General features: G+C 42.2%; 1 protein-coding gene across 1 annotated transcript in view; it reads right to left on the bottom strand.

The window, feature by feature from the left end:
• Positions 1–16,417, bottom strand: part of LZTR1 (leucine zipper like post translational regulator 1) — a 52,797-nt gene that overhangs the window by 28,552 nt on the left and 7,828 nt on the right. The window contains exons 6-12 of the mRNA XM_084853699.1: positions 15,683–15,766; positions 14,577–14,634; positions 12,214–12,353; positions 11,001–11,202; positions 6,523–6,633; positions 6,191–6,283; positions 996–1,091 (exon numbers count right to left, since the gene is read on the bottom strand). Of these exons, the coding sequence (XP_084709825.1) occupies positions 996–1,091; positions 6,191–6,283; positions 6,523–6,633; positions 11,001–11,202; positions 12,214–12,353; positions 14,577–14,634; positions 15,683–15,766 (784 nt within the window). The remainder of the gene's footprint in view (positions 1–995; positions 1,092–6,190; positions 6,284–6,522; positions 6,634–11,000; positions 11,203–12,213; positions 12,354–14,576; positions 14,635–15,682; positions 15,767–16,417) is intronic.

Raw genomic sequence — 16,417 nt, 5'->3', positions numbered from 1 at the left:
CGGACCTCCGTCCATAGTTCCTCAGGCACTCTGTATATCAGGTCTAATTCCTTAAATCTATTCCTCACCTTCATTGTATATTCATCAGGGATATGATTTAGGTCATACCTGAATGGTTTAGTGGTTTTCCCTATGTTCTTCAATTTAAGCCGAAATTTTGCAACAAGAAGCTCATGATCTGAGTCACAGTCAGCTCCAGGTCTTGTTTTGACTGACTGTATAGAGCTTCTCCATCTTTGGCTGCAAAGGACATAATCAATCTGATTTCGATATTGACCATCTGGTGATGTCCATGCGTACAGTCGTCTCTTGTGCTGTTGGAAAAGAGTGTTTGCTATGATCAGTGTGTTCTCTTGGCAAAACTCTATTAGCTTTTGTCCTGCTTCATTTTGTACACCAAGGCCATGCCTGCCTGTTATCCCGGTGATTTCTTGACTCCCTACTTTAGCATTCCAATCCCCTATGATGAAGAGGACATCTTTTTTTGGTGTTAGTTCTAGAAGGTGTTGTAGGTCTTCATAGAACCGATCAACCTCAGCTTCTTCGGCATCAGTGGTTGGGGCATAGACTTGAATTACTGTGATGTTGAATGGTTTGCCTTGGATTCGTACTGAGATCATTCTGGTGCCATCCTAGGGTTGTGGAATGCCCTCTGCAAAGTGGCTTGCCTGGCACTTACCTTGTGTTTTTTTCAGTGCCAAGTGAAGATCTTTTTATTTTCCCAGGCTTTTAAAGTCCTTTAGCTTTATTTTTAAATATGTTACTGTGTGCTGCTGGCTTTCACTCTGGTTTTTACTTTGGTTTTATGCTGTTTTAAACATAAAGGTTTTATATTTTATCTTGTTTTATTTTTAGGTCTTAACTTTTGTGCACCACCCGGGGAGCTTTGGCTTTTGGGTAGTATAGAAATGTAGTAAATGAAATAAAAATGAAATAAACAACTGCCAATCATCTCACAAGGTAATCTGGAAGAAACATTTCTCAACAAATCATACCTGTTTCAACCTCTCTTTTGCCTGTGTAATTTTCTTCCTGAGCCACTTACAGCGAGCTGTGACAATGGCTGTATGCCCTCGAACCCTCTCTTCCTTCTGTCATCAGTGGGGAGACAGAGCACAGAAAGAAAATTGCATTATTTGGCACTTACTGTATTTGGCAGATAGCTGAATTTTAAAATGTTCCGATTTGCTGCAAAAACAGGCAATAAGAGTTTACTGTTTTGGGTAAGCAACACAGATTATTGTTCTTTAAAAAGACAGTTGCTTACCTATAACTGTAGTTCATCTGTTCAGTCACACATTTGAGTTCTGCATTTGCACAGGTCCTATTTTGGGAAGCCTCTATAGCTGGGTTAAAGTTCTGGTGAGAGTCCTGCCCCCCCCCCACCTTCCAATGGCACACTCAAGGGGGCATGGCTCCCGTCTTCCCACTCAGTTCAAACTTCCAATCAACAAAGCAACTGTAAAAATGGAAGAAAGGTGAAAACAGATACATAATGGCACCTGTCGTGTGACAGGAAGGTAGGTTGTGTGACTGCACAGATGACCACTTGAAGAATTAGTTAGAGGTAAGTGTCAGGGTGGACACTGAGCCCATAGAATCCCAGAGTAGTTCTGATGCTGAGGAAGAGCAGTCGCTCCTGGGAGAGGAGCGCGCTCCTCTTTCCCAGGACCAACAGCTGACGGAGATTCCTCCCACCCACATTCCTAGTTTAGTTAGCAGTCCAGGGAGTGACCAAGCAGAGATAGCAGACTTAGTGGATGCGCGACGCAGACGCAGAGAGTGGCGCGAGATGGAGGGCACCAAGAGGAGCGCAGTGCCCGGTTGGCGCGCACTCAATCGGCTGCGCCCTGGGGATCCAAGGGAAAAGGGGAGGGATTCTCCCTAGTCCTTAAATACAGGGGTCTGCCAGTAATTGCCTTTCAAACAGGGACCAACTGTTCCAACTTAGGGCATAGGGATGCTGCTGCTCAGACCTAGTTGCTACCTGTAGAGTTGTTAAGTTGTAAAAGAAGAATAAAGCTTTGAAAAGAATCCCTTTGTCTGTGTCTGGACTTGGCTACTGGATTAGACTGAGAGAGCCCTCCAAGGAGCCCTTGACAGTAAGCAACTTATCTTTCTTTTTCATGGTCTCTGTGCAGTCCCACATATGAGTAGCAAGCTCACTTACCAAAGGTGGGGCAAGTGCTAAGAAGCCAGAGAGCTGAACACAGTCCTTCCAATGGAGGGATCCATCCTGGCTTGGACATCCAGCTGACAGAGGTGAACGAAGTTAGAAGGCTGAGACCACATAGCACTGTGGCAAAGGTCTGCCACTGCAGCTCCTCGAAGGAGGACCTTATATGTTGCAACAACCCTGGTGGAGCGAGCCCAGACTGTTTTGACAAGTGATAGCAGAGGTGGACAGTCGAGGAGACCCAGCGGGGAAAGTGCTGAGTGGAGATTGCCTTTCTCCTCTTGGGACCTATAGCAGAGGAATAGTCTCATCCTTTGTCTGAAACTCCTAGCCCTGTCCAGATAAAAAGCCAATACCCAGCAAATGTCAAAGATATGTAATTAGGACTCCAAGGGTGTGGACAGACTATGGAAGAAGACCGGAAATATGATGTCTAAGGTGGAAAGAGGAGACCACTTTATGAAGGAATGAAATATGCAGTCTCAGGATCACTGTGTCCCTATGCATGAGCAAGAACAATGGGTCATAGTGAAGGGTGCTCAGTTTGCTTGCCTATCTTGCAGATGTTATAGTAAGTAAAAGGCAACCTTACAGGATAAAAGTCCAAGTGGGCAGGTTGTGAGTAGTTTGAAAGGTCATCTCATTAACTGTGACGGAGCCACTGAGATGCTCCAGGAAGGTGTTGGTTGGACACAGGGTTGTTGTAGGTCAGATATTTGTTTCATAAAACTTTTAACCTCAGCACAAGAAAAACAGAATAGCCATCAACTAGGCAATGAATAGCAGAAACTGCTGCTAAATGAACTTTAGCCAATGATACAAACAGTTGTTCTTTAGGGACAACAAAAACTCTTAACACTGTGAGAAGAGAGCAGGTGTCTGCATCAGTCTTTAACTGCTGCAAACTTTAAGAGTGCTTTCCATTTGGGTGAACAGGATGCCTTGGTGGATGGCTTATGGCCTGAAGGATATCTGTGATGGCCTCAGAGAAGGTTTCAGAGCCTGGATGAGCCACATTATCAAGCCGAGGCTGTGAAGGTCCAAGTGAAGGAACTTGCTTGTTCTCAACACAGCAGGTCCCTGGTGAAAAGTCCTGTCCAAGGAGATGCATCAGGGTTGTAAACCAAGGCTCCCAGGGCCACCAATGGGTAAGCAGCATGCAATGCTCCCAATCTTGAGTGATCTTTGCTATTGTACGCATTAGGGGTGAGACTGGACGAAACATGTAGAGAAATATTGACCAGGAACCCTTCCCCCAAGTAGTCCTGTTCCACTCTTGCCTTGCTGCACTGTCTGTTGTTGCATGTGGCGAAGATATCCACTGAGGGCATATCCCAATGAAGCAACAGCATGCGTGCAGCTCAGTGTGCAAATGTCCATTTGTAGGAGCACCGGGTCCTTTTGCTCAATCAGTCTGCCAACAAAGTGTTGTCCCCTGCAAGATGAATTGTGATCCGAGTCACTCTGTGTAGGTCATTCCAGTCTCAAAATTGTAGTGCCAGATGTAACAGGGTGTGCAACTTCACCCCCCTCCCCCCACTTATTCATTTGTATACAGTGGCCATGTTGTCTGTTACAACCTAGACTGCTTTGTTAGGAACAGTTATAGAAGGTGCGAAATGCTTTGGCCTCAGGTAACAGTTCTAGTACATTTAAATGGAGCTTTTTCTTCGCAGGAGACCGGGGCCATTGATGTGAAGGCCCTTGCAGTGTGCTCCCCAACCACACCAGGAAGTGTTGGATGACACTGTCACAGATGGGACCTGAGGGGAGAAACTGATCCCTTGGAGCCAGTTGTAAAGATCTGTCCAAGACCTCAGCAACCTGCTTGCCCTGGGAGGTAAGGTTAACAGTTTGCATGGGGAATCAAGAAGCTTGCAGAAATTCTGCATAAACCAGTATTGGAGCGGTCCCATGTTCTGCTATGCAAGTGCAGTGACTCCTGTGGTGGCTATCATGAGACCTAGTAGTCTCTGAATCTGATGTTCCACATCAAGGACCTCCCAGCTGAAGGTCATAGCTGTTCTTTGGTAGAAAGGCCTGGGCAGTAGGTCAGTCCACTACAGCTCCAATAAACTGGAACACGTGAGTAGGTAAGCATTTTTCTGTACTGATGCACAGGCTCAGCTGTCCCAGAAGGTACAAGGTGGTCAAAGAAGAGCTGGCAAGATGGTGCCATGAGGAGCCAGTTGCGATATGGAAAAAGATTGAACTGGGCAGCAACAACAGCCACACACTTTGCGTGAAGACCCCCAGTGCTATGGCAAGGCCGAATGGCAGAATCCCAAACAGGTAGTCACAGACCTTGAGGGTAAAATGAAGGAAACAATGCTGTTGTGGCTGGATGCTGATATTCAAGCAGGTATCTTTTGATCTATGGATGCAAACTAGTCTTCTTAGTGGAGTAAGAGGAACATGGTTGTGAGAGTCAACATCCTGAACTCCCTGAGCCTGATGAAGAAATGTTGAAGACTTGGGATGGGACAGAGACCGCTGTCCTTTTTTCCTTTTTTTGTTTTTACCCCTGTCCTTCTGCAGGCTGGCTGGTGATACCCACATGATAAGCAGTTGTGCCAGGTTTCTCCCTGAGGTCCAGAATATCATCAATGGGTTCACTGAAGAGGCCCTTCCCAATGAAAGGGAGGTCCTGGATCTAATTTTTAGCCTCTAAGGTCAAAGTGGTAGACAGCAGCCAATTATACCTCCTCAAATCTATGGTAGCCACCATAGACTTAAAATGGCAGTCAGCCCTATGCTGGGAAAACTTAATTTGCTGTATGGCCAAATGGGAAGCATCGTGGAAGAATACTTGGGAGGATTCCCATTTGTCATCCGACAAGTGTTAAAAAAAGAAACAGCTTTTTCTCACAAAAAATCACAGCTGAATAGGTGCTTTGACCCAGGACACTGAGCCTCCATCCCTCCTTGTCCATAGATCTGCAAGCCCACAGATCAACAGAGTGCTCTGCCCTCTTTTCCTTGTCCATAGGCAGCAACTTATGTAGAACATGCATTTGTGGAAGGAAGGAGCCTTCTGGGCCGTAAGCACTCAACGGTGCAGGAAATAATACATACCAAAAGTGCTGAAGGAGAAAAACTACAAAATGGAAAGAAGATGACAGTAAAACAATGGTAAATAAAATAACAAGAATACTTTGTTTCCAACAAGTTCAAGCAATGTTCCTTGATGCTCTCACTGTGGCAGTTGGAAAGGAAGCCAGGAGCCATGCCACCTTGAGAGTGTAGTTGGAAGGTGGGTGCAGGGCGCCCACCAAAACTCTAGACTAGCTATAGAAGCTTCTTGAAACTGGCATCTGTGTGACTGCACCAACAGCATGAAGAAGAATACCAAGTTAGGTTATCACTTCAGATGTACAACTGCCAGTATGAACTTAATATTACTTACTTTTAACATTTGACATTATCAGTAATATTACTTCACCATCGAAGTTGACAGGTTTGTATACTAACTATTAAAACAACTTAAAATCCTGAAACAACTTGACAACTTAAAATCCTGAAGGTATATATAGAGTATGTTAAGAGCAGTGTTGACAAAGAATAATATATTTCTCCATTTCTAAATCATTATGGAATATGCCACCATCATCCCTACCCCTCCAACCTATTCATAGACAGAAAGCACTTCAGTAAAAAATGTCTTTACATATTTGTACAATAGACTGATTGCATATGATGCAAAATAGATTACATGAAATGTGCAATAGAACCTTTTCCTATCAGTGAATGGTACTCCTAACGTCAATTGAAATAAATAGTTCAAAGGGATTAAGAACGTCAATCGTGTTGCTCAGACTATTATATAAATAAAAATATAAGCAAATAAAAAAGCCAGTTTGCAATTTCTATTCCTCTTCACTTCTATCAAAGTCAGTGGGTCTTTAGCAGTAGTACATACTGATATGTATCTGAGATGTGGTATGACCACAACTGTATCTCTTTGGCCAGGGATGAGACAACTTCTGTTCAGCATTTTCATTAGAATGTACCCACCTCTCCAAGAACAAACTCCAGATCACTAAATTGCCTGTTTTCCCACAGTCTTCCATAGTCATCATGTAAAGTACATTTTGGATAACAAGAAAACTGAAAATGAGAGTTAAAGTTTTGTTAAGAATCTGAAATGGAAAATGGTTCTTTAAAGAAAATTGTTTAAAATGTTGCTGAAATTGTTATTTTGCTTCAGTTTTCCCACCATAATTTAGCAGGGGGTAAAAACAAAACATAAACTCTTTTAAAAAATGAATTGTTATTTGCTGTTAAACTTGTTTAAAGTAACTAACTCTTCTCAAACTAACTGAAGACTAGTACTTTTAACATGTTACCTGAAATCTATACATTTCTCCACTCCTAATGTTATTATCCACTGTTCCACCAAATATGTACATTGCATCACAAATGACAGCTGCAGCATGAAAGAGTCTTCCAGTTGGCAACTAAAAGGAAGAAAGAAGGAAACCCTGAAAAGGTATTGTATCCATCAAATATATTAAATAAACTTTAGTTATTCCACCCAGTTCTTGCTATCCCATCAGCAACTCCTTGTCCCAGAATAGCTGCATCTCTCCCTTCATCACTGCAAGAAGTATTTTCTTGAGAACTGCCTTTCTTTGGAATCAGCTGGTAGATAGTATAGGAGTATAGAAACTCTCTCATTAAGCATAATCCTCCTTTAGGGTACAATCCTATGCATGTTTAGAATAAATTCTACAATTCCCAGAATTCCCCAGCCAGCCATGCTGGCTGGAGGATTCTGGAAATTTTAGGACTTATTTCTGTCTAAACAGGCAAGATTGCACCCCCACTGAATTTTTAAAGACCAAAATCCTATTCCCTCTTTTCATCACCAGCTCTTCCTTATTTAATCACACTTGTTTTTCAAAACTCTTTAAACATAGGGAAGAAACATGTTTTGAAATTAATTAATAAGGGACATAGTGGAGTGAGACAGTTATTTGGGAAATGGGCAATTTGAGGAACACCATCCCAGAAAAATCCACACACTTTGAACCTTGAAAGTCTATAGTCTCTGGTGCCCTGCAATAGAAAATAATTTCATATCAGAAATAGTATGAAGAAATTTATAATAACCAATTATAGATGTTATATAATAACCAATTATAATAACCAATAAAGTGTAACATCACTTACCTCTCAAGAAGAACATCATAGCAAGAGGGAGACCGACCTGGCCCAATATATCCACCAGAGAGGGAGCAGCTGCAGGGAGCTTCTTTCACCCCTCCCTGCCAGAAGGAATGCATGGCTCCAACTGACAGTTCCCTGGGACTGCAGACTCTGGTCCCATCTACTGGCTAGAGAACCAAGGGCTGCTGGGAGGCTGTACTTCCTGCCTCCCAGGATAAGCATCATGGCAAGGGGGAGACCGGCCTAGCCCCATACACTGGCCAGAGAAGAAACAGTTGCAGGGAGCTTGAATCACCCTTCCCTGACACAAAGAACACCTATAAGAACTTGAAAACTAAGAACAGGTGCCTGAGTTTTGCTTTTTTCTTCTTCCCTCCCAAACCCTTTTGTGTCATGTCTTTTAGATTGTAAGCCTGAGGGTAGGAACTGTCTTATGATTAATCTTAGAAAGCTGTTCTGGGAGCCTTTTTCGGCTGAAGAGTGGGGTAAAAATGCTGTAAATACATAAATAAAGTAACAATTCATATCTTAAAAGTCAGGAAGTATGGCAGAGAAAAAAAAGAGACTGTGACCAAATGCAAAGGAAGACAAGTTTTCTTATTGTCTAAAAATTGTTTAGATATATGTGTGTCTGAATGTGCACTGTCTGTTTATATGATTGTATGTAAATGGGTTTTTATACTATGTATAATGTATTTTTTAATGTTTTTTAATTTTTGTAAACCTCCTAGAGAGCTTTGGCTATTGAGCGGTATAGAAACGTAATGAATAAATGAATGAAGTTGGGACAAGATAGAAGTTTGGCAGATGCAGCTGATCATGAAAGGGGGAGGAAAGGTCTACCTAATAACCCTACTCACAACTATCTGTTACTGTGTGCCGTTCCCCTTCTCTCAACCTCCCACACCCCAACCCCCGCCCCCGCAAAACCCAGAAGATGGCAGTGGTGCCATTGGTGCAATCCACCTTACAATCAATTTGTGACCCTTTTGTTTATGCTGATCAACCAGTGGAAGACCCATTGCTACACTATGGACAGTATGAAGCAACACATAATTTCTCCAAAGTGTTCTACTTCTGTTATCATGTATGAAATATATGATAACAGAATATACTAACACCAAAAAAAGATGTCCTCTTCATCATAGGGGATTGGAATGCTAAAGTAGGAAGTCAAGAAATCACCGGGATAACAGGCAGGCATGGCCTTGGTGTACAAAATGAAGCAGGACAAAAGCTAATAGAGTTTTGCCAAGAGAACATGCTGATCATAGCAAACACTCTTTTCCAACAGCACAAGAGGCGACTCTACACATGGACGTCACCAGATGGTCAATATCGAAATCAGATTGATTATGTCCTTTGCAGCCAAAGATGGAGAAGCTCCATACAGTCAGTCAAAACAAGACCTGGAGCTGACTGTGGCTCAGATCATGAGCTGCTTCTTGCAAAATTTCGGCTTAAATTGAAGAACGTTGGGAAAACCACTAAACCGTTCAGGTATGACCTAAATCATATCCCTGATGAATATACAGTGGAGGTGAGGAATAGATTTCAGGGATTAGACCTGATAGACAGAGTGCCTGAGGAACTATGGACGGAGGTCCGTAACACTGTTCAGGAGGCAGCAACTCAATCCATCCCAAAGAAAAAGAAATGCAAGAAAGCCAAGTGGCTGTCTGATGAGGCTTGACAAGTAGCTGAGGAAAGAAGGGAAGCGAAAAGCAAGGGAGAAAGGGGAAGATATACCCAACTGAATACAGAGTTCCAGAGAATAGCAAGGAGAGACAAGAAGGCCTTCTTAAATGAACAATGCAAAGAAATCGAGGAAAACAACAGAATGGGAAAGACTAGAGATCTCTTCAAGAAAATTGGAGATCTCAAGGGAACGTTTTGTGCAAAGACGGGCATGATAAAGGACAAAGAAGGCAGGGACCTAACAGAAGCAGATGAGATTAAGAAGAGGTGGCAAGAATACACAGAAGAACTATACAGGAAAGATCTGAATGTCCCTGATAGCCATGATAGTGCGGTCACTGAACTTGAGCCGGACATCCTCGAGAGTGAAGTCAAGTGGGCCTTAGGAAGCATTAGTAACAACAAAGCTAGTGGAGATGACAGTATTCCAGCCGAGCTATTTAAAATCCTAAAAGATGATGCTGTTAAAGTGCTGCATTCAATATGCCAACAAATCTGGAACACTCAACAGTGGCCACAAGACTGGAAAAGGTCAGTTTACATTCCAATTCCAAAGAAGGGCAACGCCAAAGAGTGTTCAAACTACCATACAATTGCGCTCATTTCACATGCCAGCAAGGTGATGCTCAAAATCCTACAAGCTAGGCTTCAGCAGTATGCGAACCGAGAACTACCGGAAGTACAAGCTGGGTTTCGAAGAGGCAGAGGAACTAGAGATCAAATCGCCAACATTCGCTGGATCATGGAGAAAGCAAGAGAATTCCAGAAAAACGTCTATTTCTGCTTCATTGACTACGCTAAAGCCTTTGATTGTGTGGATCACAACAAACTGTGGCAAATTCTTAAAGTGATGGGAGTACCAGACCACCTTACCTGTCTCCTGAGAAACCTGTACGAGGGTCAAGAAGCAACAGTAAGAACCAGACATGGAACAACCGATTGGTTCAAAATTGGGAAAGGAGTACGACAAGGCTGTATATTGTTGCCCTGCTTATTTAACTTATATGCAGAGTACATCATGAGAAATGCCGGGTTGGATGAATCAGAGGTCGGAATTAAGATTGCCGGGAGAATTATCAACAACCTCCGATATGCAGACGATACCACCCTAATGGCAGAAAGCGAAGAGGATCTCAAGAGCCTCTTGTTGAGGGTGAAAGAGGAGAGTGCAAAAGCTGGTTTGAAACTCAACATTAAAAAAACTAAGATCATGGCATCTGGCCCTATCACTTCCTGGCATATAGAAGGGGAAGAAATGGAAGCAGTGACAGATTTTACTTTCTTGGGCTCCAAGATCACCGCAGATGGTGACTGTAGCCATGAAATTAAAAGACGCTTGCTCCTTGGGAGGAAAGCTATGGCAAACCTAGACAGCATAGTAAGAAGCAGAGACATCACCTTGCCGACAAAGGTCCATCTAATCAAAGCTATGGTTTTCCCAGTAGTAATGTATGGCTGTGAGAGCTGGACTATAAGGAAGGCTGAGTGCCGAAGAATTGATGCTTTCGAACTGTGGTGCTGCAGAAGACTCTTACGAGTCCCCTGGACTGCAAGGAGGTCAAATCAGTCCATCCTAAAGGAAATCAACCCTGAGTGCTCATTGGAAGGACAGATAATGAAGCTGAAGCTCCAATATTTTGGCCACCTAATGCGAAGAGAAAACTCCCTGGAAAAGACCCTGATGCTGGGAAAGACTGAAGGCAAAAGGAGAAGGGGACGGCAGAGGATGAGATGGCTAGATAGCATCACGGATGCAATTAATATGAACTTGAGCACGCTCCGGGAAAGAGCGCAGGACAGGAAGGCCTGGCGTGATATGGTCCATGGGGTCACGAAGAGTCGGACACGACTGAACGACTGAACAACAACAACAACATGAAATATACTTTTGTTTTGTTTCTTAAATAAATGATATTTGAAAGAAAAAAGTGGAATTAATCAAAGTTAAGACATTTACCTCACTATCTGGACTTGGCTGGATAACTTCCCAGGTTTGAGAGTCCACATCATAGCAGTGAAGTTCGTTGGGCAACGTGTTGTCTGCAGCACCACCAAATACATAGAGATGGCGATCAAAAGCAACCATCGTGTGACCATATCTCCTTTGTGGAGGAGGAGGAGAGCCCCTTAATAAGTGCTCGGTAGGAATTCTTGTCCAACTGATATAGAAAACACAGAACAGTCACAAAATTAGTGTTTAGTGGCTCAATACCTAATGAAATGTATGAATCAGAACATATCTAATTCTGTAAAATCTTCCTCCTGATGTTCAGTCACTGCAAGCTGCAATTTAACTTTTCATTGTGATCTATCCTATCTACAGTTCTTTTCTTTCTGTGTGTATTATCTGCTTTACAAATTGCTGCCTTACCTAAGATACACTGTTCACTTTGGCTGCAATCATTACTCCCATTGAAAACATTTGATTTACATTTGAGTAAACATGCATAGGATTGTGCCATTATTTCTTTTGAACCCCTCTTATATTGGATGCACTGGTATAACAGATTTAGATGTTTACAAGCAATAAATGTAAGCATTACAAAGTATAGGAGACAAGTACAAGTTCTTGTCTGATCCAAATAGTGCATATAAGTGGGATGCACTGCAGCTGTATACATAAATAGCAAAAGTGCCCAACTCAGTCCATCACATAATGGCATCTTTGCTCTGCATGGGCAAGGAGAGCAACATTGCTTGAGCTTTCTGGCACCAGCTTGGTGAGAGATCCACCAATGCTATCTTACAATGCCATCATACAGAAGTAATGCAAACAGCCCAAAGCAAACATCTGCTTAGAAGCTGTTGGGTTTGGATTGTAGCATCACAACATGCATACTAGACACAATATCAGACAGAACTCAAGCAAATGCCATACTGAAGCTATAAAACTAGATCCAAGGAACTCTACTTTTCTGATCCATTTGATAAAAGGTATAAGACAGCAAATGGACATTACTCAGCTAAAACTAATTGCCACAGCCTCCATCCCCGCCACCCCATCTCTATTTTCATTTATCTAATGTTTTCATAGTTTTCTTCAATGAATTAACATTATTTTTGTGGGCACCTGATGGAAATCAAATTAAATATCTCAACTATTTATATCTCGCAGAATCATTTTAAATTTAGCAACCATTTGGTTTTGCTTGGTTATTTTTCATACACACATTTTTTCCTTGAATTCAAACTGAAAAAGATTATTGGTGATTTTTGCTCCACTCTGGCCAGAAAAGACAAACATCTTCTCTTTACAAACAGCTACAGGAAAATTGCAGCACGAAGGAGGAATCTCTCCAGTCTGTTTAATCTGAAAAGCAGCAACATAAAGGTAAATTGCTAATATTTCATTATGAAATTCAAGTGTTTGGGAGCTTATGCAGATCTGTGTGTGGTGGAATCACTTTCAGCTTAAAAGTTTGGACTATATCATATCCTGCTCAAAACATGCTTATCAAAACATAAACAACATATGTGCTCTCAACAAACCATACGAGCAGTAATGTGCCCAAAATGTACCAAACACTCAAATCTTATTAGAAGCACAATCCCATATATGTCTACACAGAAATAAATCCCACTGAGTTCCATGAGACTTACTTCCACATAAGCAGGTATAGGATTGCCTGAGTTATGGAGGGAGCAATCCTTTGGCCCCCTAGTCAGCATCTGAGGGGCCACAGGATATTTTGGATTCCCAGCTGACCTCGGAGATGGGAATCGGAGCTCCAACCCACCTCCTCCCTTGCAGCCAGCGCCCAAAAAACTGTGCTGGTTGCTTCACCATGGTCAGGAACTCAGCCTTGGAGAAGGGGAGTTTTGGTGGAGAGGGGAGGGGACTGGAGTGGCCAGGAGAAGAGCTAGCCTGGGGCCTCTCCAGCTTCCTTCTCTTCCCCTATGAAAGGCATTCTTTAGATGGGCAAAAAAGCCTATCTAGAGAAAATGCAGGCTGGGAGGTGTGTATTCTGGGGCTTATGAGCACTGAGGGTGCAACCCACAGGACTGCGCCCTTCGGGTATAATCCATCAGAAACAATACAGCTTGGATCCAAAGAACTGCACAGAACTAACTAGTTCTGTACACCCAATGGGGCTCTGAGATTGGGGCTCTGAGATCCAAATATCAGTGTAACATGACCAACTGGCTTTGAAATTCTGGGGACTTCAAAAGCAGTTTGTGATTTGGCAAGATTTCTGTGTACACCAAACATTTTTCAAATCCCATTTGGTGTGCACAAGCCCTTGGCCATGCCTAAGTAACTCTTTTGACCCTAAACTATGACCTGATTTGTACATAATGCTAACCTATGGTTTATTTAACCCATGGTTTGTTGTCCTCCCCAGGGTTTGTCTGATAGACAAACAAACCATGGTTTGTTTTCTCAATCCCTGAGTTGTGTCCCCCCCCTTTTGCCCACTCCCTATGTCCTTCCTCCCAAATGCCTTTGAGGCACTGTGGTACTGATATGCAGAGCAGCTGGGTTGTTGTTTTTTACCACTCTTGCCTGCCGCATCTGTTGTCTGGCGAAACAACTGATGAACAATCCACAGTTCTGGGTTTACACATGACCTGGTTCGCATGATCACTGCAGCACATTTTAGGTGCTATTTGCTTAACTACCTGCCTGTGGCCTGTTGTTGGGTTACTTGTGGGTTATTTCCCCCTCAAACAAGCCATGCCACCTGGGTTTGGATGACACAGCAAGCTGTCCCCCGGCAAGTAATTAGGCAAATGGAACCTGGCACTTAACATGGCTTAAACAAGCCACGGTGGCTTGTTTAAGCTGTGGTGATCGTGTGAACCAGATCAATGACAATCCATGGTTTAAACAACTCAGAATTCACAACCCAACAACAAACCATGGGCTCTCTTTCTGGATTGTTTGTGGTTAACAAACCATGGTTTGTTAGCTTAGTTGGGTTTGCACTTCATGGCAGCCCAGAATTCAGCAACCCGTGGGTTCAATAAACTATGGGTTAGTGTTATATGCAGAACCATATATGGGCAAACACCACTGAAATAAAAGCCATCACACAAGAGCAGCCTTCCAAGCAACAAGATTTTGTGTGTTCCAAGATGGATTACTCCTAGTGCTACCAGTCCAAAGGCATTGTGCACCTATTCTGTCTTTTCCTCCTTAAAGGACTGTTTGTGATTACATACATATACATACATACATACATGGAATAAGTGAGGGAAACACTGGAAGGTTATGAGTGGAAGATGATGACATCTGGATCGCCAGTAAAATTCCATGAATAAGGTGGTATGATTGCAGGATAAACATGCAATGGATTTTGTTGCACATGTTTTGGCAGTAATAGATCATGTTGCTATATGAATCATCTTTGTGAACTTTAAAAAAAAATTGTCCAGACTTTTTCATCTCATCAAATAAAACTGGTTAAGCTTCACTTTCACTGAGGAATTACATTTTCATCCAACCAAATTTTATAGATTAGATAGTAGTACAAACTATATAAAAAGCACTAAAATGAAAGATTGAATATTTTAAAATATTCAGTCGTCTTACCTCTTCCCAACAAGTTAAATCCCTGTCTTGTAAACTAATAGTCCACATGTCATTTAATCTGTATTGGGGAAAAAGTCATATTTTAAAATACATAGCCAGCCTGGACTAATATTCCAGTCACTTCATATACGTAAGGAAGAGTTCTTGCCATGTGCATGTAACAATTTCATGCACTTAACAAACCCCCACACAGCTCTTTTTTGCCACCCACAAGAAGTAGCTTTGGGGAGGGGACAACACGAAGCAGAGAAGCAATATGGGAATGCTTAAATTGTTCCCTTCCTGCTGCTTTGCTACTCCAAATCACCCCACATGCAGCAACCCTGCTTGGGGCTCCAAAAGCATGAGGCCTAGATCCTACTCCAAGGAAGCAGATGAAAACACAAACACATGACTACTTTCCATACTGGCAAGTCAGGTTGCAGGTGAAGCAGGCGCTTGCTTGAAATGGGTTCCAGTCTGCCCCTAAGGAACTTCAACTTCCCCTGAAAGCTTCTTCAGATAGAAGAGAAGTGGCAGTATGAGTAGAATTAGAGAATCTATGTCCTATTGAAACATACTTCAACTTCTTTTGGATCTTGATGGGGGGGATTATGCAGTGGGTTAATCAATACCCAGAAGGCAGAAAGCCAGTGAAGATTCTATTTACCTAGGAAGGCAGCTGGCACAAAATATATTACTCCTAGTTAGTTCTCTGCTGCACAAGAGGCTCCAAAGGATGGGAAAACATCTTTGTTTTCCAGTGGAGAAGGATACATATTTCAGAGTTCACGTTATTTTGTGCTTCTTCATATCAAGCTGCAAACATGTTCAATTAGGCTTTATTCAAGTGTGACATTCTGGATGTCATCAGGTTCCAACACTAAACTAAAATTACTAATGAGGAATGGTCAGGAACATTTTTTCCTATCAAACCAAGTGCTGCCACATTTATATGACCCAGCACAGGTGTCCTGGGAGATGGGGGAGGGGGGGTTAGGATTTAATTAATAAAAATTAGCTTCAGAGAAAGATGCAGCACTCATCTCACTTTTAGCAATACCAAAACTTACATTACTATGAGCAAAACAATTAGGAAAAGGTCCAGAAGAAAGAATGATACTTACCGTGCATTCCCATCATATCCTGCAAAGATCCACAGTTTATCACTATAGACTGTTGCACCATGAGCTGACCGGGCAACAGGCAATCTGAAACAAAAACAGACCTACCAATTATCTTGCATGATAATGTGATTATGCATCTCCATAGACGACCAATATTTGCCTTGTTGCCTAACAAAATGGTTACCAGTACCTAAATGCTAAATATTTTGTCGGTAGGTAAGCTTTGATCTTAGTTAATTTAGTACAACAGAGCCTTTTAGTTTGATTTTGATGACATGGCACAAGAGTACTTTTTCACTAGATCAGTGGGAAAGTCTGAACCTCAGGTCTCTGGGTACTCACATGATTAATGTCAGAGTGAAAAACTCCAGGTTCTCCCTCAGAGTGTGCAAGGTAGGAATGTAAAAAGTGCTTTAAATACAAGAAGTATTAGCTGGTGGAACCACTATTTAAGGCTACAGTTGGATGCCAGGAAGAAAGTAACAGTGAACTGAATGTTTTTTTGTTTCTGAATCAGCAAAGTCGAGCTCTCCAGAAGTAAGGTCTTAGCTGCTACTTACTAAACATATACATCAAGTACTCTTCATAAGTTCAGAGATCCAAAATTATACACTTATTTTTAAAGATGATCTTTCATCACTGAAGGTCTTGGTAATTATTTATGAATTAGATTAAAGAAGCAGTGTATTATCAAAGATAATAAATTGGACTGGAAAATAAAACTATGACAGTTAA

Source organism: Heloderma suspectum, chromosome 4 (genome assembly GCF_057233095.1).
Source record: "Heloderma suspectum isolate Gila_16-S chromosome 4, 16-S_ref, whole genome shotgun sequence".
Taxonomy (NCBI): Eukaryota; Metazoa; Chordata; class Lepidosauria; order Squamata; family Helodermatidae; genus Heloderma; species Heloderma suspectum.
The sequence above is the reverse complement of the archived record's forward strand: the minus strand, read 5'-3'. Positions and strand labels throughout refer to the sequence as shown.